This window comes from Excalfactoria chinensis, chromosome Z, assembly GCF_039878825.1.
Source record: "Excalfactoria chinensis isolate bCotChi1 chromosome Z, bCotChi1.hap2, whole genome shotgun sequence".
Classification (NCBI taxonomy): Eukaryota; Metazoa; Chordata; class Aves; order Galliformes; family Phasianidae; genus Excalfactoria; species Excalfactoria chinensis.
In genome coordinates, this window is record NC_092857.1 from 24,365,849 (window position 1) to 24,392,824 (window position 26,976).

The window sequence follows — 26,976 nt, forward strand, 5'->3', positions numbered from 1 at the left end:
GTTAACAAATGCTGATTTCTTCATATTAAACTAAACATTTAAGTTCTGAGGTATTTGACCACGTCAAGATTTGCTGCAATTCCTCCCTGATTATCAGATTAGTACAGTGGAAAGGTGCTTTTAGCAAATGAATGAGATAATAAAAAAATAATAATAAGAAAAAACACCTGTAAGGAAAAACACAATCATGCCTTATCTCTACATTTGAATTTTACTGCACAGAGAACTAGTCTGAAGCAGGTCATCTATCTACTGAGGAGTCACTCATCTAGTAATATTTTGAAAGGCCTAAGTTTTTTAAGAATTCTCCCTTAGTAATTACTAACCTGAAAAATGTGTTTAAATAGTACACAATACATGCCGTGTGTTTTTCATCAGAACACAAAAGCAATTTCAGGCAATTTTCCTCTTATTTAGCCCCCTGGGAAAAATCTATATTATTTCTAAAATAACAAGATTTCCCTTAGGCTACACAGGGTATAAAGGAAACAAGCTTTTTCCTTTTTCTTTTTTCCTCTCTCTCTCTCTCTCTTTTTTTTTTTTTTTTTTTTAATATATATATATTTTTTAACAGTCTATGTTCAGCACACTTTCTTCATAGATTTTTTTACATAATATTTAGATGAAGCCAGTATTAGTTACACAGAGGCCTGACATAGCCAACGAACACTTTGCTTAGCAAGAAACAAATCCCAATTCAATATCCAGGAAAATAAATTTATCACTTGTCTCTCTTCTCATCAGCTCCTTCCATGCTTTTCATTATTGGTCTAATATACTTCTAGGGCTGGTACAGGATGGAGGGATGTGCCAAGTTTACTGGCTTGCAGCGGCCTTGTTAGAAAATCCCTCAAAATAAAGCTGACACAAGAAATAGATCTGGCTCTTGTCTATAAAATCCAGAGTGGTTCTCTGTCTATAAAATCCAGAGTGGTTCTCTGTCTCTTTTCTCTCAGCTTTACATCGACCGTGCTCCATCAGAAAAGCAGTGAGTAAATGCATCTGCCATCTTAGTGCCATGGTCACTGCAGCTTTCTATGACCCTAAGACAAAGAGAGTTGGTAGTAGCTGTGGAAACTGAGGGGTGTCAGGCCAGCTGTGTCTTGGGATTCCCATTAATAACCTGAGCCTGCCAGGAATGAAAAGCAAAGAGATGCATATCTCACAGCATATCTAAGCAGGACACAGGACCTGCCTCAAGGGTGGTGGTCAAGTGCTGCGGAAAGCACACAGAGGAACAAAAAAAAGAAGTACAGGAGCTCCCCCACCCCCTGCAGGGCTTCAGCTAGCAGCAGTGACAAAACATACTGTTCTTGACAGTGTTCCGACATGCAAACACTGTAAAACTTGGCAAAATAAAGCTAACAGAATTGAAAGACCTTCTTTCAGGCCATGGCTTAGTGAAGGATGCAAGTACATCGAATTTCTGCTGTTGGAATCTTCTATAGTCATCAGGGACATCTAGAGATTGCACAAGAGAAAGCCATCCAGTCTGCCCGCTCACCACCAGTTTTCCCCTTTATGTGTTTCTCAGTACATCTGAAGGCTGCTGTCAGTAACATACCCCTCTGCTACCAGCAGCCTTTCAGAAGCTGTACTGTGTTGATCTACCACCTGATAGAGAACTCTCTTATGGGCAACTCCACTACCAGTATACACCCGTCTCAAAGACAACCTTATCTCTTGCGTGTCTGATTTCCCACAACAGACAGTGTTGTGCTGAGCCCTTCCTTTTTCACAGAAGTTGTGTTTATCACCCCTTTTCTTTCAATCAGCTGGACTGACAGAGGGAAGCTTTCCCTAAAGAAGATCCTGTAGCCTTTGGTGATGAGTACCCTCCTTTGACTCAGTTAAGAGAACAAGTAGGAAATACTCAGTTTTCCACATTCAGCAAAAGCCCCAAACCAAAACAAACAAGAAAACAACAACAGGCAGCAGCAGGATTTTAACTATGTCTTTAAAATATTGATCTAACTTTGAAAGTTGAAGCAGTAAATTAAAAGACAAATCTGTCAGAATTAGGTGAAGAACATTTGTAAACTATCAGTTCTCTGTGCATATCTTCACACTATTATTGTTGCTTAAGAGAGAAAATTAAATTTGAATGCCATTTCATGTGAATGCCTCTGGGCATTATTAAGATTCACAGTATTAACTGTCATGCTGCTTCATAAATAATCGATCTGAACAAGGTAGTAAATGCCTATTGCTTTTATAATAGCGAAAATACTCTGCATTACCAATGTTTCTGAAACAGGAACTGATTTTTTCTCTACATATAAAGCCATAGGTTAAATACTTCCGCAGTTTCCAGTAGCATCACCCATATTCACCCTTACTTTGGCAACAGGCAAAATAACCCTGATTAAATTAATCAGTGTCTTCAGCTTCTGTGTGTGCCCATTATCAACCCTCTAACCTTGTATCTTCTGAAGATTTATTTAAGTTAAGTACAATAATTGCAGGCACTGGTTCATTAGCAACTGTGATCAACATGGGTTATCAAAAGCATTTTTCATGCATAACAAATACAGCAAATTACTTAAACAATAAAAGAAGTATCTATGATCTACAGCAGGTCTATCTACATGATTTCATATTCAATGAACATAATTAGAAGAAGACTTAATTTTCCATCTTATGTTTCCAAGGGAGACCAGAAATACTTTGAGCTTCCTGCAGAAAACTTGTGCCCTGACTGGCGAAACATCAGGTGAAATGAGTCTATGCAAAGCGGGTAACGTTATTTTAGATGTGATGCACTCCCTTTAGAAATCTTGCTAATTACACACAGACTGCGTAATTACAGACATTCATGAATTATACTGCATTAGAATGACAAAGTGTCAGCATTGGTGAGACATTTAACACACTTCATATTAAATGAACATTACACAAGTACACTTTTAGGACCACAATCAGTTGAACAATGAGTGCAGGGGACATTTAAGGTACACAATATCAACATAGTTCCATTCTGTCTCCCAAAGATTAAAATAACTCAGTATTTAATGTATTTTCTCATCTTTAGGAGAAGACATCCTGTAACATTTTCATATTTTCTCTTGATAGAGAAATATTAAGGTTGACATTAGATCTCTATCAGAAGCTTTCACTGTCTTGTACTATAAGTAGAATTTTACTCTTTTTCTTCTTTTTTTTCCTATGAAGTGCAATTCACATTAAGTCAGACACACTTCATTGTCTAAGAGAATTGTCTAAGTGTGCACTATAAGAACTCCTTGATCTTAACCAATGTACCTACACCTCCTGATAGCTCTAAGCAGAACAAATGCAAAAGAACATTCTTCCCTAATTTATGAAGAAAAAGTAGTTACTTATGGAAAACAAGAACAATAAATAATGTTGGGGGAAGTCCTGCCTTTATTGGAATCTGGCAAAAAATCAACCATGACTTGAACATGCAACCTCTCCTCATGTAACATGCAATGAAGCCTCTCCTCTTGTAATGTTCACTGGCTGGCAGTTGAAATGCTGGCTGCTCACATGAATGTTTATAAGACTGGATTATTTCATATTTGCCTTCCATTTCTGATTTGAATAACCACAATGAATGTATAGAATCGAGCTATCCAACATTCCTTTCATCAGTGCAGATGTATATCTCTCAACAGCTTTGGGACTGATCATTTTTAGCCAACCTCTTGGTCCATTTTTTTTTTCCCATTACACTGCTGTAAGAAACAGGAAGCAGTCTCTGAACACAGCCCATTTCATCAAACCTAAGTATCAGATTATAAGAAGACATGGGAACACAGCAGAAACTAGTGGGAATCCCCACCCTGCCAGCGTTAATCCTTTTTAATATTCTACTTCACACCAGAGAGGATTTAATTGTTTCATAAATGGCTCTAGGGCCCTTGAATGAGCAAACCTCTGTAACAGAACAGACATTTGCTTGAAAGAGTCCTTGTAATAAATATTGATCTATCATATCAGTAGATCATTCTGGAAATGCAGCCATCTCTTCTTGCCTAATTAAACTGTGCTAATACAAAACTGTGGGCCAAACCCATACGGCACAACAGATCTGCCAGAGTGTGAAAATGCCTGGAAGTCATGGGCCTCTTGAAAGATATGCACTTGAGCCTGCCTGCATGCTAATGAACTCCACCAGATCATAATCCACACAGATGGAATTCAAATTGCCTTCCACAACTCTAGCCCTACAGTCTTCTCATTAACCCTCTGCCATGAAATAAGCAGCCGTGAGGAGGCGGGGATGGAACTGCAGAGGTGACAAAAGTCAAGGACCCCTGCTTGCCTCTTTTCTTCCTTCAGGATTTGAAGGCTGTGTCAGTCATTCAGCCAAGATCTGAGGTAGTCAAAATGTCATTTATTTCATCCTCCCAAAATATTTTATCCTTACCCAGTAAGCATTTCTGGATTTGGGAGTGGCAAGAACGTTTCAGTAATCAAAGATTACACATAGCCATGGACACGTGGCACCACTTAAAAGCATTTCGCTTCCACTTTACACGAAGCTTTGTTAGCGATGGCAGACAGTATTTCACCATCTTGGATTACACTTTGCACAAACATCCAGCTTCCTACAGGAGTTTAGTCTGAATGGAAGTCTGGTGATTTATTGCCAGCTCCAGCAATGCCAAAGCTAGAAAGGCATTCTTCTTCAAGTGGTGCCACAGCAACTCAGCAGTACTGCCCTTCATTCTGTGTGCAGCCCTGTGATAAAATACAGATCACCTCTCTACTGCCAGTTCCTTCAAAGCATGTAGGCCCTACATGTTGCAATTATTCAAAAGCACTCCAGTGATACCCTAATAAATAGCTGGGTAAACGTACAGGGATTCTTTGGTTGTCAGTAAAATTACAAAGAATTTACATTTACTAGGAGCAGAACTTGCCAAAACAATGTAGTAATTTCAATTTAAGACAAACTGATGGCTGTGTTTGTTTTGTAAGTGGTAACAGAAACCTGTTTGCTGAAAGCATTCAAAGCCCTGCTGTGTTGCCCACAGCTAAATCAGCTGGAGGAACACATATAGGATGTCCATCTGCATTTGCATATATTGGAAGGTTTTGCGCATGCAGATGGATGCAGGTGTTCAATTTTATTAAATGGTCTTTTTTTTTCTTTTTTTCTTTTTTTTTTTAATTGCTCCTTTGCAAAAAAAAAAAAAAAAAAAAATACAGGACAGAAACCTGAAGGAGTTAAATTGGTGAATGGCTAATCTCAGCTTTTCATCTTTTGTGTTATTTTCAAGGCAAGTTGAGTGATCCCTGTAGTGATTACTTTCTAACATCTGGCTGGTGGCTTATTTGAAGAGAGATGGTGGCCTCATTTTGAATTCTAATGAAGAACATGCCGCATAAATCACTGACACAAGATTCCCTACTGGCACACTTGGCAGAGCAGTCCTTGCTGGGAAACTGAAGCAAGACAAAAAGAATTAAATGTCATTAAATCTCTGCAACTGAATAATCCAGATCAAGGCTTTTCCACAACAGCAGAGTATCATAGTCTTTACGCTGCAGAGGGACAAAGTTAAGAACTAAGTTCTGTATCTCTTAATTTAGGAAATACAGTGTTCTGCAGTCACTTAGAGACATTTCTTTTACCCCATTCCTGAGAAATGAAAAAACCCCTCAGTGGGATTTAACTCATACAAATGACTATTTTCAGGCAGACAGTACTGAAGTGCTTTGTCAAACTACATGCTACTGTATTTCTCTGTTCCTAACAGACAGTCACACTGCAGACAGAGACAGGGGGAAAAAAACTGAGACATACTAAACTTGACAAGTGAGTCAGAGTCTACCTGCCTAGGTCTCAGGTCTGTTATTTCATGTCAAGCTCTAAATTCAACACCAGAGAGGAGGTATTACTATGTCTTGGTGTGATTATTGTGTTCCAGTTTCAAAAGAAAGGAAGCTCAGCTCCACTGGAAGCAACCTGACAATGCACAGAATGCATCATCTGTAAGGCTAATTTAACAAGTATTTCCTCAGATATATCTACAGCATGCACTAATTTATGCACAAATACAACCACATGTGCTGTGGTCTTGCTTTTTTCCTTACTGGTTCTACAGAGTTAATGCAACTTTAAGCATTTTTGTAAGTGATCAGTACCTGCAGTCTTCACACAGTGAGAGCTACCATGCTGGCTACTAGAGACCTTAAGTTCGCTGAGTTGTTTGGCACTCAGGGACATGTCCTTCGCAGTTAACAGATCTCCATTGTATGAAACCTGAACTCCAAGCAAAATCTTGGAGAAAACAGAAACATATGTATCATATTAGGTACTATGACCTAAAAACTGTAGACAACTATTCCTACTGAGGTTAAGACATGCTTGCTTGCAGCACTGCAACAAAAATGGGCATTGAGAATGCCATCTACTGGCAAAAAGGCATGACTGAGCATTAATTCCACAACAGGCCATTTCCAAAAAAGGGAAAAAGTAAGAAATGATGCAGGTTACTAGTATGTTTTTTTATTAATTGCTCAAGAAGGTTTTTGGTTTGGTTTGGTTTTGCTTTTTTAATTCCATAGTTGTAACTGCATTATACAATGCTGACTTCTGTATAGAAAATCCAGTTTAAATGAGTTCTGCATCTGAAGGCTATTATTACAAGAAGTATTATTGCAGAAGAAAGGTAATGTTTGAAAACAGCAGTTTAAAAGATATGAGAATGTGATAAAATACAAGCAGAGCTGCAAGACCAACATTTTTTTTTTTACTTTCCCATAATTCGTCTTATTTCAGAGGATCTCAAAAATGAGTCTCAAGAGTTCTTTAAATATTTGGTTGGAATATTCAGTTTCAGCTTTTCACTTTAAAATCTGTAACAGTGTCAAACTCTGCAGTGAATCTCTTTGTCATTATGCTGCCAGCTCTAGCAACACTAATTCCAAGCTTTACAAAGCCAAAGCATGATTTGATAGAAAACATCCCAGTGGAGAATATCTGCTCTATTAACTCCACTTACAAAGCAGTAACTATTGTCATAGTACTATGGCAAGGCAGATCCGCTTAATCTACATCTCTGTATTAGCCATTTTCCTTCCATTCACCCAGATGAGAAGTCTGTTGTACTCGGTCCACGCCTAGCCAACAGCCAACTTACCTAGAACATCCAATGACAAACAGCTGGTCTCACACCAAGATGCTATTCTCTGAGAGCGTCCCATCTCTGCAAGTAAGCAGCAGATGTAGAATAGTATGGGAAGTAAAATTTGATGAAGTTTAAAGGGGACTTTGGTATAAATTAATCTGTTCACTGCCCAGGCTGAGATAAGAATCTCTGACAGATACAGCAGCCTGCTCAAGGGAAAATCAAAGAAGCTGGAACTGCCAGAAGGCAAAACTAGAAGGATAAAAAATTACAAAGCATCATTTGTAAGCAGAGAGATTTCTGACCACAGTTATTCCTAAACTCTTAAAACAAAACAAAACAAAAACAAACAAACAAAAAGAATAAATTTGTTGCCATCTACGATGTGACTTCAAGAAGAGAGCAAGATTGGAAGTCCTAGTACTAGCTGTGTGTGATTTGCATTTTACCACTATTCACCTTGGCTTACTGTGACACACAGGAAGACTGGAGGAGGAACAGTAGTGGGGAAAGGAAGAAGAGTGGATGTCATCTAGGGTAAACACTAGCTTCACTGTCACCTTGAAAACATCCGCAAATATCCAAACTCAACGTTTCATTCAAGTTGAGAAGGGCACAAGATGCAATGTTTAGAACAAGCTGAAGAAATAACAAAATGAAACAGAAAAATGGAAAAAAAAAGCTTTCGATGCAAATGTCATCAAATATGTCTCTGATCTATTCTCTGTCTATGCAAAAACTGCCACAGAGAGGAAAAACTCTGTCTAGAACACAGCAGTATGGCTCTGCCAACACAGTGGTATAGCTGAATAAAGGGTGATCCCCCCTGCAGGTCTTCTGAGAGTCTCATCCATCACTGATGTAATCACTCAGTTCCTAGGGAGTGAAGTCTCGGGCTGTGCCAGCACAGCACTCCCCTGTCCTGGCTGGAGGCAATAGCTCACCAGTACCAGATAAAGTAGCTCTCCAGGACTGCCTTCTGCCATGCCACACTTTCACTTCTGATAGTGAAAAAATTATTTTGGAGTGGTCCCTTCTTTTAAAGTAATTTCTGCTTTTTTTTTTCTGAGAAGTGGGGACGGGAAGGGAGAGTTATGCCAAACTGAACACTGCTCTAGGCTGAAAATGCCAGGTTATGACCTCCCTGGAAATAGCCAGCACTGTGTTTGTCTCTCAGAGTACCTAGAATGGCCTGAAAAGCATTGGAGGAGGCAGGCAGTTTCATAGATAATCAGCTGTCTCCAACAGCAGCAGGAAAAAGCACCAAAGTTTGGAAGAGACTGCAAGTTAGAAAAGCATCAGTTCTGCAAATCAACAACATGCAAAAGTGAAAACAGTAGTGATCTAAAAAATAAATCTCTATATAATGTTTACTACAGATTCTATGCAAGAAACTGTTTTTTGTTTTTTGTTTTTTTAGCTTTGAATCTGCTTTCAGTTTAAGTCAATTTAATTACAAAGTGGGTTTACTGGCCAAGAAACAATCCAGAGGTTGAAACTGCGCCATTTTTGGTACATGGGTCTCTAATGTATGATTGTGTCACACTGTTCTAGGGACTGAAGAGAAAGCCTCCAGTCCAAGGAAATCAGAAGGCTTTGCATGTCCTCCTTCCCATGATTACCACCAATAAATGGTAGTGGAGAACCCGCATCCATTAACAAAGCCCTGTAAGTAGGTTATTTCCCCACTGTAGAAAGGCAATAGTTCCTCCAGACAAATTAATACAATCTGATTCTCCTGTTCAACATGAAGGAAGAATGTCACAAAGGTCTCCTTCCACACGGTAATCCCTTACTTGACATGCAATGACATGATCTCACAGAAGCCAGAGACAAACTGTAATTCCTGCTGTAATTATAGGCTTTAGTAGGTATACAGGGTAGTTGGGTGCAGAGCAACTGTTCCTAGCAGGAATAGTTCAGTCTCCCAGGACCTCTTCAGGAATACAACCGGTGCAGCCAAACTATGCAGCTGAGACAGTGCTGTGATTAAAGGAGTGCATCCTTAACTTTTTAAGAGTCAAATACACCAGCCGCACTTGGATTTCTTTTTGGTGACATCTGTGTTTCCATGTGTTCTGTTGAATGATGATCTGTTTCTCATTCAATCCAGCGAATCAGATTATAGGACACAACAAAAAAATAAGCAAAAATTGAAAGCTTTTATATGGATAGTGGCTTGAAATGTAAGAAAGGCATTCCATAATGTAATTACTGAAATGTAGAAAAATTAAAACTTACTACCTTGTTAGGAAACCTTAACTGTACAAAAATCTAACTCGCATTGAAAAAGGTTTAAATCTTCTAAGTCTAAGGAACTTTCATAATCTAAGCTTTGCAACTAGTAATTATAAGTTTAAAAAATCCAACAGCATGAGAAAGTTGTGACTAATGACATTAAATTCGTAGCCTGCTGCAAGCATTAAATCCTACCAGAGATGTTCTTGGGAGCACTGCCTTCTGTATCCATTTGAAGTCCTGTTCATACACAAAATAATTCTGCATTTTGCACTTTTTCTACTTGCCTAAACTCTATGCACATCCTGGAAGACTGAGAAAATGCAAGGTTTAAGGATTTAAGTAATCCAGGAAATGTCAGCTTTTTCATGATGATCTTTTGACAGGATTCATACACAAACATATATTAAAAGACAACCCATTTTTGGAAAAATAAGATGGACTTTAACTAGTCCATCTAGTTGAGATGGACTTAACTTTCTTCATAGCAACCTGTATGGTACCGTGCTTTGGAACTGTGCCTTGAACACTGCTGATAACACACAAACAATTTGGCTGTGCCTGGACAGCACTTGCACAGTGTCAAAGCTTCCTTTTTCCCACTGTACCCAACAGAGGCTCGGGGGTGGCAAGAACTTTGGAAACAAGGCTGAAACAGCTCACTCTTACTGAGCAAACATGTACTATATAACTCACTCTCTGCAATAAAAGTCGAGGTCAAGAAAGAGGTATAGATTTCAGTTTCCAAGGTGGTCCATTGCTTAAAGACTTGCTGGCTTATGTGATATGCCTGCGTGTGTGCCTATCTGATACTGCAAGTGACTTCCTTCTCTTTGCTTTTTTTCTCCTCACCACCCTTTATTTTACCTATTAAGCTGTCTTTATCCAAATCCATGAATTTTATTGCTTTTGCTCTTTCTGGTCTCTCCTGGGAGGGGCAGGGATGGAGAGGGCAAGTGAGCAGCTGTGGGTGCTTGGCTGCTGGCCAGATCAACCCACCATAAACAGCTCATAAGAGCTAGCAGAGCTTTATTTGTGCCCCGAGACAGAGGAGCCAAAGCTGGGACCAATCTTCTTTGTCATAACATTGGAACAACTTCCAGAGGGGACTTAGCTTCCAGCTGGAAGTCTCTATAGCACATTAGTCACTCAGAGATCACAAAGCCTGAGATTATACCACTAAGACTATGGTTTGCCTTCTTGGAAGGATTTTTGCTTTGTTAGATTTTTGTTTGTTTTGTTATTAGATAATACCCTATGCTTCCCAATTACAGTTACAGGGAAGACAGACTGACAGACACAGGAGAATGACTCAGCAGACCATTACAGAGAAGCTCTCAACAACCAAAGCATTTTAGTTGCTACATCAAAAGAATACTGAAATTCACATAAATTTACTTCTACAAGCAGTGTTTGGTTATTATGTTTATTATTTTAACTTAATATGCCTTATATCAGCAACTAGATTTGAATTATAAAAGACATACTCCAACCAGACAGATATCCAGGAATCAGAAGAATCATGTCCTTACTTATACGCAAGGCTAGACTGCACCCACAGAACCCACATACAGCCTGCAAGCACAGAACATCAGAAATCAGACTTCTCTGCTTGACTCTAGAAACCGTTTGTACCCACCATGTCTTTGATGGAAACATAGAACGGTTTGGTGTAAATACATGTCTGTCTGCTACAGAAGTACCCACCTTCCTATTTATGACATTTACCATCCAACACACATATTATCTCCACTTAATCACATGGACTGTGGGGTCCTGAGGACTGCTCCTTACCAGCTACAGACAGGAGGAGCACCTGGACTTGTGAGCAGCAGTAAGGCATCTCTTGCCATGATTTTGGCCTTTGTATCTACAGGGTGAGTTAGGGCTGGAGCTCTTCATGCAGTACTCCACTGTGGTACTTCTCATGCAAGAATAGGCAAGAGGGACTGACAGTGTGCTCCCCATTCCACCAAGCATGGAGACAAGGAGCCTCTAAACTCTTCTTCGCAATGCAGGCTGGGTTTGGTCTTACTGAGGAACACAGTGGTAAGCAACTCACTGAAAATAAAGGACCGCTTTAATCTGACAATAAGCCAAAGCTAAAATTTGCCTTTTTACCATTTTTATGACACACAATTTGGCTGTTGTTTGACCTAAAAAAATACCAGGAAGTATGGATCAAAATTTCCCCCCCATAATAAAGTTCAATTAGAAATATTTCATAGTTCTCTCAAGTGATTGATAAGCAATTCTGAAAAACTAATAGACAATTAAGAATTAAGAGAAACAGATATTGTGCAAAAAAAGTTACCTGTGATAGACAGAAAGCAGATGAAAAAAAATGAAGTGATGCTTTGGTTACACATTTATTTTAAATGCATGACTGAAGGGAAGAAAAGTAGTTAATCTGTAAATAATACTTAGCAAGGGTAAAAAACATAACTGTTTAAGTCTTTCAGATATCCAGCACAGACATAATGGTAGCAAAGGAAGACTGAGGAGTTGCAAGGGATAAATAAAGTATAATTCTGTAGGTATCTGTTAAATAACCTGTAACAAAATAACCCCTGAGTACACCACTAGTTGTGCTGAATTACACACTTAAAAAAGAGGAATGGGAATACAAATTTCCCAATGGCATTTCAATCCAAACATTGCTCACCAATAATCCTGTGCCTCTCCTAGCCTCCTCACACTGGTCAAAAATGTATTTCTACAAAATATGGGCTAGGTTAATACAGCTGAACTCATTGTAAGTACTTGTGATACAAGGCAGTTAAAAATAAACTCTCAGTTTGCTGATTCATGTTAGCAGCTTAGCATTAGCAGGTACTGCTGTTGTGGCACTAATGTAAATTCATGCTAATTCTCTTTGAGATTGTTCCTAAAAAAAAAAAAAAAAAAAAAAAAAAAAAAAAAAAAAAAAGCAGAAGTGTAATTCAGTGCCAGAATGATTGTTGTAGAAGTGCAAGAATTAGTTCACTAGGGGGAAAATAAAAAAGACAGAATCACCTACTAGCCCATCCCAGACATTCTGATTAGTAGGAAGGCTTTGTCAATTAGCATACCCAAGCACAGAAACAGTTTTGCTGTAAGCCCCTCCTCAGTTAAGAAACTCCAGTATCACACACAGAAGAGCTCATGTCACTCCATTGTTTCCCCTGTGCTCCTGCTCCCAGCGTTGTCCTGCACCCCTGTGTTGCTGGCAGCAACACTCTGCGGGGACACCTGCCACTGTTGCAGCGGTGTGAGTCAGATCAATTCCCTATTCAAGTCCTATTTCACCTCCATTTTCTTTCTTCCAAGACATAAATACTCTAAAACACAGAACAAGTCTGGTAGCCAGCTAAAATTAACCTCTCTGAACATACAATGAGCTCAAATGACTCCACTTGATAGCTATTCTAGCTATCGCAGCCTATAATAGCTGCGGCATCATATTTATAGACTGCCCATGAATATGCCTACTAGACTACTTAAGTTCCTGGTCTGAATTAACTCCCAGGCACTTAGCAGTGAGGCTCAGACACCAGCTGAGTTCACCTCTTCCTCTCATCTGCACAGGACTGTACCACTGACAGAACAGACCTCACAGCAGCAGTGGGTGAAGAGTCACACTGATCATCTCTACCCCTCCACCTTAGATGAGTTAAGCAAGACAGAGATCTGGCCTTGTCATCTTGCCTCTTTTTTTCAGTTTGCTTCACTGTAATTGATAGGTTTTGCTTAAGAATCTATATTATCTGACTTGATGAATTTTGATTTCCTATAATATTTTTTTTAAAAGCTCAAAATCACTGCAATTTACAATTTTATCAGCAACTCCATGAGCTCACACAATCTACTATGCATATATTAACTGCTTTGGTAACGGGACTACAGGCTGTTTTGGCAAACAATAGAGCTGTGGTTTTCAGTGACCAAAACCTTCCTGATCCAAAACCACAGGACACTAATAATCCTTAATTGAAACTTCTGAAAGGGAAACTTTCAGAATGGAGGGTGTTAGGCTTTTGAGGTTGATGGCAATTTCAGAGAACAAGGGCCTTCCTCAAGAAGCCCAGAGGAGATAAGCCCTCAGCCACAGCTGAAGCAGGAAAATGCTGCTGGGACATCAGACACCTTTTGCACTTAAACATATTCCTTCATGGCCACAGGAAGGCTGTTGAAAATCATAGTTAGGAAGGTAAGTCAGCTGCTGAATTGGGGGCCTGGATGACCTGTGGACCTGATGCTGCTTGGACTCTGTTTTCCATAGATGCCTGTACCTCATGAGATGTCTGAAGTATAAAATAGTCACAGGCACTGCTTGAGCAATAATTCTTCCCAGAGTTCAAGGTTAAAGGTGGCTAGGTACTGATCAGCTATCTAAATAAAAACTATGTTATCTAGACAAAGGCTTGCATACATGCCATGCAACTAGACAAGGGCTTGAATACACACCAATGCAACTGTTAAGTTCTAAGGTAGGAGAAGTGTCACAAAATGGCAGGTGTGGATGTCTTGTGGAAAGCCCTCAATGGTTTTACCTCTAAGCAAAATCCACTTACTCAGCCTTTTGTGAAGCAGGATATTCAGCTTTATGCAGCTTGAACATACATACATACACTATTCCAGAAAGGACTGTTAGCAACAGCTGCAGTTTGAACGATCTCCATTTGCTCTGCCTCCTTACCAGATACATGGTTCCTTTTCCAGCAGGTACATGTTGCAACACATTGTTTGAATTTTTTGTCCTTGTGAAGTTAACGTAAGATGGAAGTCATTGCCAGTATGTGACAGAGAAAACAGAGGCAAACGCCCATTTTAAGTCATGTTGCTTGTTGTCTTGGCAACCAGTTAATAAGGGTCGTTACTCATTTTCCACCAGCACCTGACAACATCTCTGCAGATTTGGTATTACTAAGGAGAGTGCAAACTCAGCCGCTTTACAAGGTATCAGAGAAGATCTCACTAGCATTTCCACTCTGAATTCAATTTTTCAGGGAATCATAAATCATCCATAAATTGTTCAGAAGCTGAATATAGGATACATGAATACCAGTGTGACAATCCATTCCCTTGGTAAGAGCACAAAAAGAGTGTTCAGATTCAGTTATGCTTGATTCTATATCAATATGTACATGGCTACTCACTGCAAACAAGGGTTACCCCTCAAATTCCTCAAGAGAAAACACATGAATTATTGTTCTGACTAACATCTTCTCTCACATGTCTTTCTTTCAACACTGCAGGCATATGGTACAGGGGCAGGGTTGGCCCCATTTCCTCCAAGCGTTGTCTTGGAGAACAAGTCATACTGTTCATATTTCTGCTGTGTGTATCCTTGAGCTGATTTGAGAAGCATACAAGCATGCACTGAGCCAGCACAGCAATTACCATAATTAAACATGATAATCAAACAGGCTTCAGTCAGTATTCAGACCTCTCTGTACTAAGAGCTGTGCAGACTCACTAAATGACTCTACCACCCCTCAAGAGTAAACTGTCCCTATGTTTGAGTCATACAAAGAATTCAGTCTCAAAAGACTGGAAAAAAAAGGGCTGTTTAATTACACCCCATATGACATGCCACACACCATCCCGTCACCTGGGATGAATACTTTCCTTGGATAAGAGGTCACCTAGTTACCCAGAGCCCACAGAAGAGTTTGAGACCTCAGTGTGATATGTAACCAACAATAACCTCTTTAAACATGTTTAGTATGTGTTGCCAGTTTCTCAGGTTGAGCACTCACCAAAACTGAACAACCGGGCACTGCAACAGAAAATACTTTGAAATTTTATCAACATAAGGCAACAAAAAAAAATCCCACCCTCCTTGCTATCTATCCGTCGTGAGAACTCAGAGGAGCCTCAGGCAGATTCAACATCAAAGAGCCTGAGAGAGAGACTCAAATCTTGTCCTCTAATCTGTGCCATGGGACTCAAAAAGTGCCAGTGGGCTTCCATACAATCTGAGAGAAGAAACTGGTAAAGAGGGTTAGTGTTATTCCTGGATGGTTCTCTTTTTTCCAGGTTTAAAGCTCTCTCAATACTCTTTCAATGTAGATTTTGACAGCTTATTGTTTAAAGATTGTGCAGTGCTGAAAAACACATTCATTACTGCTTGTCATAGAGCTGTTGATGAATTCCAGTCACATGCAATTAAGCTGTAATTCAACACAAGGACAGACAAAACAGACAAGTCTAGACAAACAAGAAAAAAAAAAAACCACAAAAAACTAACAATGAAATATATAATTCCTAGAGAAAAATTCCTAGAAGACTGTATAGTACTGGCTGAAATTGAATTCAAATTTGAATTGGGAAAAAAAAGAAAAGAGCTTCATAACATTCTTTCATTTATTATATGAAACCACAGTATTTAACCATGTGAAACTAGCTTTATTTTAATTCATTCAATGCTATCAAGAATTAATATCTTAATGAGACAGCAATAAAGATTAAATACATTGGAGTAATTCAGTTCTGAGTATTGCTCTACCAGTTGTTTTTTGAACCAGGTGATAAACTACAGAGGTACATCCTTGTCTTGACTCTGGCTCAATAGATATGGAGAAATAATGGCAAATTTTGCTATTTGCAATGCTGCAAGAGGAAGAATTCATTAAAGGAGATGTTTTGGTATTTTATTTAAGACCATCAGGTCGGTGCTATCATGCTAGCAAGCTATCAGGATCTCTTCATCAACAGTGAACAGCAAAAGATACTACGCGTGCAAAGTGGTGGTATGACACAGCATTTCAGAGCCCTTTTCACCACGGTCCTGAAGCCAGAGTTCAGAGCATTTCCCACTTCTCTGTTGTACTTGTCAACGTGCTCATGATCACAGTGTTTTCACTGATGAAAGCAAGCTATAATCCTTTGAGAAGTGTATATATTTTTATATATATGGAAGCCAAGATTAATTTCACGCATGCAGAGTTAGCACTTGTGTTAAAGTAAGGAGATGGTTAAAAAGAAGAGATAATGAAAAACTTACCAAACTGGATTCCCACGTACCAGAACAAAATGGAATTTTACACTTCACAAAATTATTGGGGGGAAGGGGTGTTTGTTTCATTTGGTAGTTTGGTTGTTCTTTTAAACCTGTGTGAATCTCCTAAAGAATGGACAGGCTTGAAGAAAAGGCAGAATAATTGACTGAATCTCAAAAGCCCTGCAGAGTGCCAGTTTCCTCATAAAAGCCTATAAAAGTTCTTGTGAGTAAAGGCAGACCCTCCACCCATTAGCTTTTCATTACAAGAAAAGGTACCAAGCTCTTAAGCCACACTTGCATAGCAGCCGTGATACCATTTCTGGCTCGATCAAACTGTAGAGCTAACCTTTCATGTTCTTTTCTGTGTGTGCTTTGCCTACCATAGGTAACAGCTTCAGTCTCTGGGATTAGCTACACAGATTAGTGTAATGTACACAAATGGTTCAGTCAAAAACTGAGATTCATTTGACTTTAATGGGGCCCTGAAATTAATCACATTGATATGTATCAAGCTAACCTAAAAGTCTGATAAGTTTAATGTTTCAGACTTTTCCTTTTGCTGTAATGGTTAAAAAAGCATATGTAACTTTCTAGCAATATTAAAAACAAAACAAACTAAGAACAAATAAGAACAAAGTATTCATTGAAAAGATCCACAAATGAAAATGGGCCACATAACACTTTGTAAACATGCCCAAAAGCTCACCTCGAACTTCTGGAGAGAATCGAGCTGAATGACGAGACACAAAAAGTTTCAGTTCTTGATCCAAGTTGCATTCAACCAGGTTTGTGTCCCATGATCGGATTCCTAAAATTCAAAATACAGAAACACATCTAGCTTGATATATCAGCACTGGAAAATTTCTTGGTTTACATCCATTGTATTTGCATATTTCTGAATTCCAAAATCAGTCTCTCTTTCTTTCACACCTCACAGCCATCTTTTGCAAAGTGCTGAGTGCACAGAAGAAGCACTCTGGACAGGGATCAGTCAGTTGCAAGACAAAATCTGCCTTTCTAAATGGCAGCAATTCTTTCAAGCCCCAGCTTAATGACTGTTTGTCCCACGCCCTAGTGGCCACATGGTGAGAAGTCACTGATGTCCATGAACTGGCTTAAAAATATCAAAAGACTGATTTACAAAAGTGAAAATGTGAATCACTCAGGCGATACTGTATTTGTCCCCCGGAAAGAAGGACAGCATTACCTAGCATGCTGCAAGTTAATATTTCACTACAAAGTACTAAGGCTGCCAACATTACAAAGACAAGAAGTTGCTTGAGTGGGTTCAGAGGAAGGCTGCAGGGATGACTGAAGGGGTGGAGCACCTCTCCTACAAGCACAGGTGGAGGAAGCCAGGCTTGTTTGACTTGGAGAAGACTCTGGGGAGACTCCATTGTGGCCTTCTAGCACTAGCGGGGAACTTAGTTACAGGATGGAGACCAACTTTTTATGCAGTCATATAGTAATAGGACAAAGGCTGTAGACTAAAAGAGGGGAAAATCAGATTAGAGGTTAGGAGGAAATTCTTTCCTCAGAGGGCTGTGAGGTGCTGGTATAGATGCCCAGAGTAGCTGTGGATGTCCCAACCCTGGAGGTGCCCAAGGACAGGCTTGATGGAACCCTGGGCAACCTGACGTGGTGGTTGACAACTCTGCCCACATCCGAGGAGCCGAACTAGATGACCTTTAAGGTCCTTTGTCACCTAAGTCATTCTATGATTCCGTGACTTCTTTATTCAAAAAGCTTTGAAGCACCCAATATTGCAAGTTAAAATTTAAGTGATCTTTTATTTATGAAGTATCAAAACTCTGGTTTTGATATTTAGAAATGCTACGCTTGATCTCTTTTCTTTTAGAAAAGATAAACATCACATCTCTGTTCTCTCCTCGGCTACAAAGAAAATGAGACACTTGACACATGATCATAAAAATACATTCTGGAATTGTACGTTTTCAGGATTGACACTTGATGGGGGAGGAAGGAGGAATCAATGCAACCAAAAGATAAGTTTATTTTCCGACTGTATGATTTTAATGACTAGCTTAAAAAAAAAAAAAAAAAAAAAAAAAAAAAAAAAAAAAAAGTCCAATTAACAGAATACATTTTAATACTTTTCCATAGTTTTCCTGTCAAAAAACAATAAAAAACAATGAGCAGACAGTTGCACTTCAGGTAGGTCCAGACACTGTTGTAGTTCTGAACACCAACATTATTGTGATTTTTTTTCTTTTTTTTTCTTTTTTTTTTTTTCCTAAGGGATCGTCCTGAGACTTATACAAATTAGTTAGCTAATGCCAAAGGAACTGCAAGTGAGGAAGCATCTGTTGGCCCCTCCCAAGAAGCTTGGCCCCATCTTTGCATGAAGATGTTGGATTAAGCCACTATGAGGCTTCCTACTTCTGGGCTGGAGAAGATTGAAAAGGCATGTGGCCAACTCCTTATATTGCAACCAGTACTAGCACTTCTGCTGGTAACCTGATCTGGGCTGCTAACTTTCCTGCCAGCACCGCCTCCTATGCTTTATCTTCTTCTAAGGCAGCAGAAACAGCAGGGCTCCCTCTGGCAGATCCCATGTTGCAGGACTGAAGGATGAGGAGGAGAAAGAGCAGAGAAACCAGATCTGCTCTGCTGGTCTCCCATTGCAGCTCCGAGGAGGTTCTCCATGCAAATACAGGCATCTGCATTTCAAGAGCTTTTTCAGAGAGAATTCACTGAGCACTTGTTCCTTGTCAGCAGTCCAGTCAAGGCGTAAGCTTGTTTGTCTCTGGGATATCCTCCCAGTTAGGTAAAAGGAATATTAAGCTCTAAAGAGAATTGAGAACACAGTATCATCTATGTTTCACTACCACTCTGAAGTAAAATAACGGAACTATCATCAATCACCTCCGCTTCCTGACTTGTACATCATCGTTTAGAGGCATAAGTGGTGACTCTTCTGCAAGTCTCCTTCTTTTCTTTCTCAAAAATCTCTTGGCCATATGGTGCATTTTCAGGGCGTAGTTTTGGCACGCAGACACAGCTCAGCAAGCTTTAATATCTTCCAGGTGTTGGAACATTTGAGAGCAAGAAAGTAAATATGATATATTGCCACACATGTACAGCACAGATGAAATATATGAGTAGTGAACTGATGCTGATCATGAAGTTGGAGCACACTGGGTGTTGAACTTGAAGAAGCAAGAAGACAGCAGCTCACTGGCCTCCAACAGCAAGCCTGCGTGGGAAGGCTGCAAAGCTTTCTGGAGGTCAGTTAAGCAATATGGACTATGATTCAGCACTGCTGTTAATGACAGAGCCTGCCCACCATCCCAAACCATTTTTGTTGTGAATCCAGATTAGCAGTGGGTTATGATTCTGATTAGGCATAGTCTTACCACTGAGCCCATCAGTATCCAAAATGCAGTACTTAGGGCAAAACAACTAAAAAGAATAGCCTAGGCATGCTATCCACACAGAGGCTGAGGATGAGATTTGGGTAAAATAGGCCAGATTTGCAGATGCATGATTCAGCATTTTGGATGCAAAACCTATACAACCACCTTAAAATGTAGTATAAATGTATCAAGTACATTATACAACCCAATCAGGTTTGGATGCAATGGAAGTAAATCTGGAACAAAAATCCAAGGTCAATCCAATGATGTGTATTGTTATCAGGATGGAAGAAACTACTGTGAGGATGACTGAGCTGTAGCTATTTCCTCCTTTCTGCAGTCTCTGGAGCACAGCGCCACTAGACACAGGGCTAATCAGACAGCAGACAGGGCACACCCAGCAGCATCTGCCAAATCGGTGGAAAGATCCTGAAGCTTTCTCCTTACTCCCCTCTTTTTCTCTACTGGATGGTGGGTTGGAGGACTGCCCCCTCAGCAGAATGACATCCCAAATGTAATTACTGAAAATGCAGCTTGCCAAGCAATTCCCACTTCATGATATATTAAGAAATGACTCTGCATTCCACCAGGTTACGTAGCATCACGCCACTGATGTCCTATCAGGAGATGTTTTTTGCTGGCATATTGCTCTGCAGCTCAGTGCATGAATCCACACTTTTCTCTGGTGGTACTTAAGACATGCACCAGAGAAGACCTTGAGGCAGAGTTATCAAGAACCCTAAAACCACATAAGGCTCTACTGAGGACAAAGATCGAAAGAATCCAGTTTTTCCCAACTACACTGCACTCTCCAAAGGGAAAGATTAGTCAAGCCCTCAAATAGACAGAGCTACAGACTCAGAGTGTACTGATCCAGAACAATGCACCCCGAAATCTGACTTTTTTCCTAGCAGGCAAGATCTCTGTCAGATCATCTGACATCAGGTAGAGTGAGGTGACTTTCCATCCAAAATGATGAATAAAAACACCAAAGTGTTTCCCTTGAATATCTAAAACTGTAAGCAGGTGTTAAGCTTATTGGCTGGAGGTAGCAGCAACGGAGCTATGCAGCAGCAGCTTCACAATAGAAGCTTCAAGAAGCGACTGAAGAACATTTCTTCTGAGGAAGGATGACATCAGATGTCTTTACAGAAGTTTTTTTCCATTTGCTCTATAAATTGCATCAATTTAATTGAAATTCAGCCAATTCACTTCCAACACAATCAACAATTAGTTAAAACGAGAGAAGCGCAGTGCTGAAGAGGCTCTGAATGACAAAGCATCTGCATCAGTAGTTCTCCCTAGGAGACAATGGTTGCGATAAAGATCAACGGGTCATGGTGAAGCTGGTAAGCTGGAATGAGGCAGATCTTTGCTGTGAACAGCCACAAAAAAGAACCATGAGAAATCACCAACTGCAGCAGCAAGGGTTGAGAACACAACAATAGAGACAAGCGAAGTCCTAGCTGGAGTGCTGAACCACACCTACATGCAAGGCTGACACCAAATCCCTTGCAGGCTCCCTCTCTCCTTTCTAACAATAGCGTATTTCTGATTTTTGCACTTTCATCAGCCCAGTACAAGGTATGCACTTAGAAAAAATCACATCTTAGGCTAGTTTAGCAAACTATGAGGTCCGCCAATCTTTTCCTTTGTGCTTCATACCACTGTTAAGGCAACAGGGCTTTTCACCTCTCCATGCACACCGCAATCTCCTTTATTAGAAACCGCATCAAGAACTTACGGAACTCGGACATTTCACATGTGGTACCATCACCCAAAGCCACCTTAGGGAAAGGGCAAACGAGCAGCGAGCCGCAGCAGCCCGGGCTGGACAATAACGGGGCTGGGCACTCAGACTGCAGCCTCGTTACCAGCATCCTTTTTTATTTCTTTCAACACAGGGGTGGGCGTGTGTCATGCTCGGGTCCCGAAGGATTCTGCATCGCGCTACCGAAACTTGGGCACAATGCGCAGGGATGGAGCCGCAGCCCTGCGGTCGCTGGGAAAACGCCCCATCGTCGCCGGGGTCTGCGGCGCTGCGACGGAGACGGCGATGGGGACGGGGACGGGGATGGGGACGGGGATGGGGATCGGCTGCAGCCCCCACCCAGCCCCTTTCCCGGCGGCGCCGGAGCAGGCGCCCTTTGTCCGCTCCGGGCTGCCATAGGGACCGCAGTGCGGTCTGCGCCACGCCCACCCGCCGGTGTCTCCGGGCAGACAGGCTGGGCGTCCGCCGCAGCCCCGACAATGGCGCGGGGCGGGAGCGCGGGGCAGGGGCTGCGGGCGCGGGGACCACGCGGGAGGCTCCGGGGTGCGGGTGGGGCCGGGCGGGACCCGCAGTTAAAGAAAGAAAAGCGCTGGGGCTCGGAGCTGGGCTCGGCGCTCCCCCGCCCCGCAGGGGGGCAGCGGGCGCGGCAGCAGCAGCACGGAGACCCCGCCGGGGCGCCGCGGGGCAGCAGGGGAGCGGCCGCCGAGCGGCTGCCGGGGCCGTGCGGGTTTGCAGGGGGAGCCGCGCACCGTGCGCTCCGCGCGCTCCGCCGCCGCCACCACCTCACCTCGTTCGATGTTGGCGATGGCCCGGCGCAGGTGCTCCTCGGTCACCAGCTCGCCGATGACCACCAGCAGGTAGAACTTGCTGTCCAGGAAGCGGTGCGACAGGCTGGGCGAGGGAGCGGCAGGGTTCGGGAGGCTGCAGGAAGGCTCCGAGTCCGCTTCCACCACCACGGTGGCCATCGCGCCCCCCGCTCCGCCCCGCGGCTCCGGGGCGCTGAGGGGAGAAGGAAGGGCCGCTCGGCGGCGGCTCCGCAGGCGGCAGGGAGTGAGGGCGGGCGGGGAGGCGGCCGCGCTTTTATACGGAGACGGGGCAGGGCAGGGACCTGCCGAGGAGGAGGAGGAGGAGGAGGAAGGGGGGGAGCCGGCGCATCCCCGCCGCCGCTTTTCCAGCATCCACGGCTGATGTCATCTGCAGCAAATCCTCCCCGCGGCGGCCCCCGGAAGCAGGAAGGACGCGGGGTGCGAACAACGCCCGAGGGTCGCCGGCGGACCCCAACGCCCCGCGGTCTCGCAGCCCGCGGCCCTCGGTGGCCGAGCCCACTGCGGGGCTCCGGCTGTGCCCGGCCGGGCGGGATGCGGCTCCGGGACCCGGCCTTCTGCATCGCCCTGCGGTGCTGCAGCACAGATCCATAACCCTTACGGCTAGCAGTCTCAGTGGTATTCCTATAGTTTGCTTAAGAAGATGTTTCAAACGTAGGGCTCCTGCATGCCTTCGATGTGCATGGATTTGCGACTCACCCCAAGGGTTCTGGAAAGGGTGCTTCCAGCAGTGGACAAGCATTGAGAAACCATAGTGCTAAGGCCTTGCAATTTCAAAGGGCTTCAGGTGCATCCTTTTTACCAGCAGCTCCAGTGGTGCTGGAAAACACCTTCCATCACAAAAGCAAAGGGCGGGTTCCTGAGTAAAACCGTGCAAGAGCCAGACATCTGCTCTCCCACGTTCACCAAAACCCCCTTAAAAGGTAAAATCATTTACCACCTAGCAGTGCTTGATCCTCTCCTAAAACTGGGTGGAGCACTCTGGGATAAACCAGCCTCCTGGAGATGTTCTTCACACTTTACAGAAGCCAGGCAGTGGTTTACACTAAGCGTCATTTGTGTGGCTGAAGTGATGCGGGACCTGGGAGAAGATACAAATGTTGATAGCCTGGTTTACAAGACAAGTTCTGATTGCTGGCTGGGGAGATGTCAACATGCAGGTCCTTGCAGCACTCACTGCTCCTGTGGCCTGGTGTGCCCTGGTTACACACAGTCCTTGCCTGGAGGAAGTGATACCCCAGGTCTGCTTTCTTAGAGTAAGCACTTTGCTTTGGGGTACAGTGCAGTCATTCTAATTGACATGCACTTGTCATTTAATTGACAATCCCAGAACGTCTCTGCCCACATCTTGGACTGAAACTGTTGCTCCAGGTGCTGATCCATAGCATCATCTCTGCCCACTGCACCTAGAAGCTTTAGAATGAGTAATTCTTCTGCTTGCATTCAGCACTGAGCTCCTTGGTTAGTACAGCATTATGTGGTTGGAGGTTGCATCCCGGGGAGGCTTTTGCTGCCCTGCCATACACTGAAGGCTGCAGGCCCTTTTACAGTGGCAAGAGCAGCACTCCTCATGATTTAGGGCTGACACTTCTCATAGAACAAATGAAGGCATGCAGGTGCCCAGAGACTAGTAGAATTTCTCCTAAGGCTGGCACTGTCTTCATGTATACCCCTGTTCTATGGTGCTTTCCTGTTGAGTCTGGCAGCTCCCATTAGAGAGAGTACACGGGCATACAGGTATCTGCATACAGGTATCTGAATACAGGTATCCCCAGCATTTTGCTACATGGTGCCCACTGGTGCCAGCTACTTGCTTCTTCCAGTGCTGTGCATGGCTTTGGGGCACGCCTCTGTGCCAGTCACCGGCATGAGCATCTGATCTATGATATGTGGAAAAATCTTCAGGGATCTGTGCACTGCTTGCAAAATGTAGGTAGTCATCCTCAGACATAATGGTAAAACAATGACCATAAAACACAGCAGGTATTATTCTTGGAAATGCAAGCCAGTATGCAAAATGCATTACATTTGCTTTTTAGCACTTCCATTATTTTTTTAAGAAAAAGTGAAGACACACGTACGTGGAATTTGGGGATCACACATCTGGGGCAGTCCCAGGTATTTATACAAACGGGGGGAAGATCTCCTTGAGATCAGCCCTGTGGAGAAGGACTTGGGGGTCCTGGTGGGCAAGAAGCTGGATATGAGTTGGCAGTGTGTGCTTGCAGCCCAGAAGGCCAACTGTGTTTTGGGCTGCATTAAAAAAGGGGTGGCCAGCAAGGAGAGGGAGGTGATTGTACCTCTCCACTCAGCTCTTGTGAGGCCCCATCTGCAGTACTGCATCCAGGCCTGGGGCCGCCAATACAGGAAGGATGTGGAGCTCTTGGAGTGGGTTCAGAGGAGGGCCACTAAGATGATCAGAGGGCTGGAGCACCTCTCCTATGAGGAAAGGTTGGGGGACTGGGCTTGTTTAGCTTGGGGAAGAGAAGGCTCCAGGAAGACCTCATTGTGGTCTTCCAGTGCTTGAAAGGAGCATTTAAACAGGAGGGGGGTTGCCTTTTTACAAGGGTGGATATTGATAGAACAAAGGGGAATGGTTTTAAACTAAGACACGGTAGGTTTAGGTTAGAGATTAGGAGGACATTTTTCACCCAGAGGGTGGTGATGCACTGGAACAGGTTGCCCAGGGAGGTTGTGGATGCCCCATCCCTGGAGGCATTCAAGGCCAGGCTGGATGTGGCTGTGGGCAGCCTGGTCTGGTGGTTGGCAGCCCTGCATATGGTGGAGGGGTTGAAACTAGATGATCATTACAGTCCTTTCCAACCTAGGCCATTCCGTGATTCTGTGTGTGAAAAATACATGTAGAAACACGTAGTAAAAAGGCTCAATTGTATTGAATCAAATAAGAAAATGCTGACATATGGGTAGGTGATACAGTTATACCTGAAGTAGCCTGCTGAGGTAGTCCTCTGTTCTATGAGAATATTATGCTGTAAAGAACGTGCAGTAAGCACGTTGTGTGACAACAGGTGAAGAGTTACAGACAGCCCCTCTGGTGATGGGGATGTTTCACGTACTAAACTCTTAACACCAGGGGCTGCTTTTGGGAGAAAATGGCCTTGTGCTACAAGGAATGTAAACCTCTGTCCTCATGTTTTTACCAGCTCATACCACTCCATCTGAGATGGAAGTCAGACAAGAGGACATGCTATAACCCTATGAGTATACCTCTGAGAAAGCTGCAGGCTCCCAGCTCCATGGCCAGTGGGCACACTGCTACTTGCCCTGCTGGCCACTCCCATGTCTGTTTGTCTTTATCTATCCGGAAACCCATTTGTATTTTGCAGTATGGAGCACATCAACAGATCTGATGCTGGGTGAATTGTGGAGATGTGCTGTGTAAAGCTGACTCAGTGTCATGTGACCTTCCGTGTTTGAAGTGATGTCAGCTTTCTGGCTGCAGCTAAATCATGTAAGTATGCCACTTCAGTGGTGGAAGGAGAACTATGGAGAATGTCTTTCTGTTTTAAAGGGACAATGACTGAGATCCAGTGTTCTCTGTCTTCTTGTTTGCTTTGGTTTGGTTTTGTTTCTCCAGGACATTTAATACCAGATTGTTATCCCACAACTGGATATAGTCAAACACTGCACAAAACACTGTATTTTTCTTGTGGATATTGTGTTTTCTAAAGTAAACAGATAGTTTTAAATAAAGCACTTTAAGTCTAAAACTAGCAGACTCTTCTTGGTGGTGCTCATCGTTTTTTACCCACTAACATTCAGGTTTTCTTCAAGCTGCATCTTTGGGCTTTAAATGAGAACTCAGTGATGTCCGACCCCTCAGGCTGTCCCTTTGACCAAGACCAGATGTCACCACCACCAGAAGATAAATACATATCCATGTAAGCTGCTTCAGACCAAGTTAAGGACTTAACAGAGAAGTTCAGTCTCTGTTTTCACTGAGTAAAACATTAAGCTGGAGGATGCAGAACATGTCATGAAATGGGTTCGTGAAGTGGATGGTTTTTCTTAAGAAGAGGAAATGCTGTTTATTTTGGAAATCAAGTTTTGCCAGCTTACAGCAGAGACAACAGAACCATAGACTGTCTGAGGCTGGGAGGGACCCATGTCCCTCTGGCCCAACCCCTGCCCCAGCAGTAACACTGCAGGGTGCCCAATGCCTTCCCCAGGTTACCTACTGCCAGTGCTCCCCTATGTGAGACTCTGCAGCCCTCATTCCCCCATACTAGTGAGTGTGGTGCATTGTGCCCACTCAGCCCAGCCCTCATGTCTCAGCCTCCTTGGAGTGATATTCCCTCCCCATAGCCCATAGGGATGGCCTGAGTGGCACTGACCCCTGTCCAGCAGAGCACACTGCAGGAAGCAGGTGTGCAGCTCTTGCTTCCCCTGTCTGTCAGTCAGAAACAGAAAGAGTTAGGGGCAGTGGCAGCAGAGAGAGCTGGGAGAGCATTGAAAGACTCCAACCATGGGAAAGACATATTAAGAGGAGACACTGACTTCTTAGTATGGTGAGCCTTGTGCTTAACAACATTGTAAATAAAAACTACTTGGCTGACATTCATTTCAAGAAGTTTAAAATATATTCTTCCATTTTAATTAGTATTTCCTACACAGCAAAAGCAAGAAGTTTTCATATGCTTGTGGTGAAATACCCATTTCA

The 26,976-nt window shown here is 42.7% G+C and overlaps 1 protein-coding gene across 1 annotated transcript in view; it reads right to left on the reverse strand.

Annotated features, from left to right (window-relative positions):
* The window catches only part of MAP1B (microtubule associated protein 1B), a 64,438-nt gene extending 41,987 nt beyond the window's left edge, over positions 1-22,451 (reverse strand). The window contains exons 1-2 of the mRNA XM_072359795.1: positions 22,259-22,451; positions 17,030-17,131 (exon numbers count right to left, since the gene is read on the reverse strand). Of these exons, the coding sequence (XP_072215896.1) occupies positions 17,030-17,131; positions 22,259-22,436 (280 nt within the window). The 5' untranslated portion in view covers positions 22,437-22,451. The remainder of the gene's footprint in view (positions 1-17,029; positions 17,132-22,258) is intronic.
* Between the last annotated feature and the right edge of the window lie 4,525 nt (positions 22,452-26,976).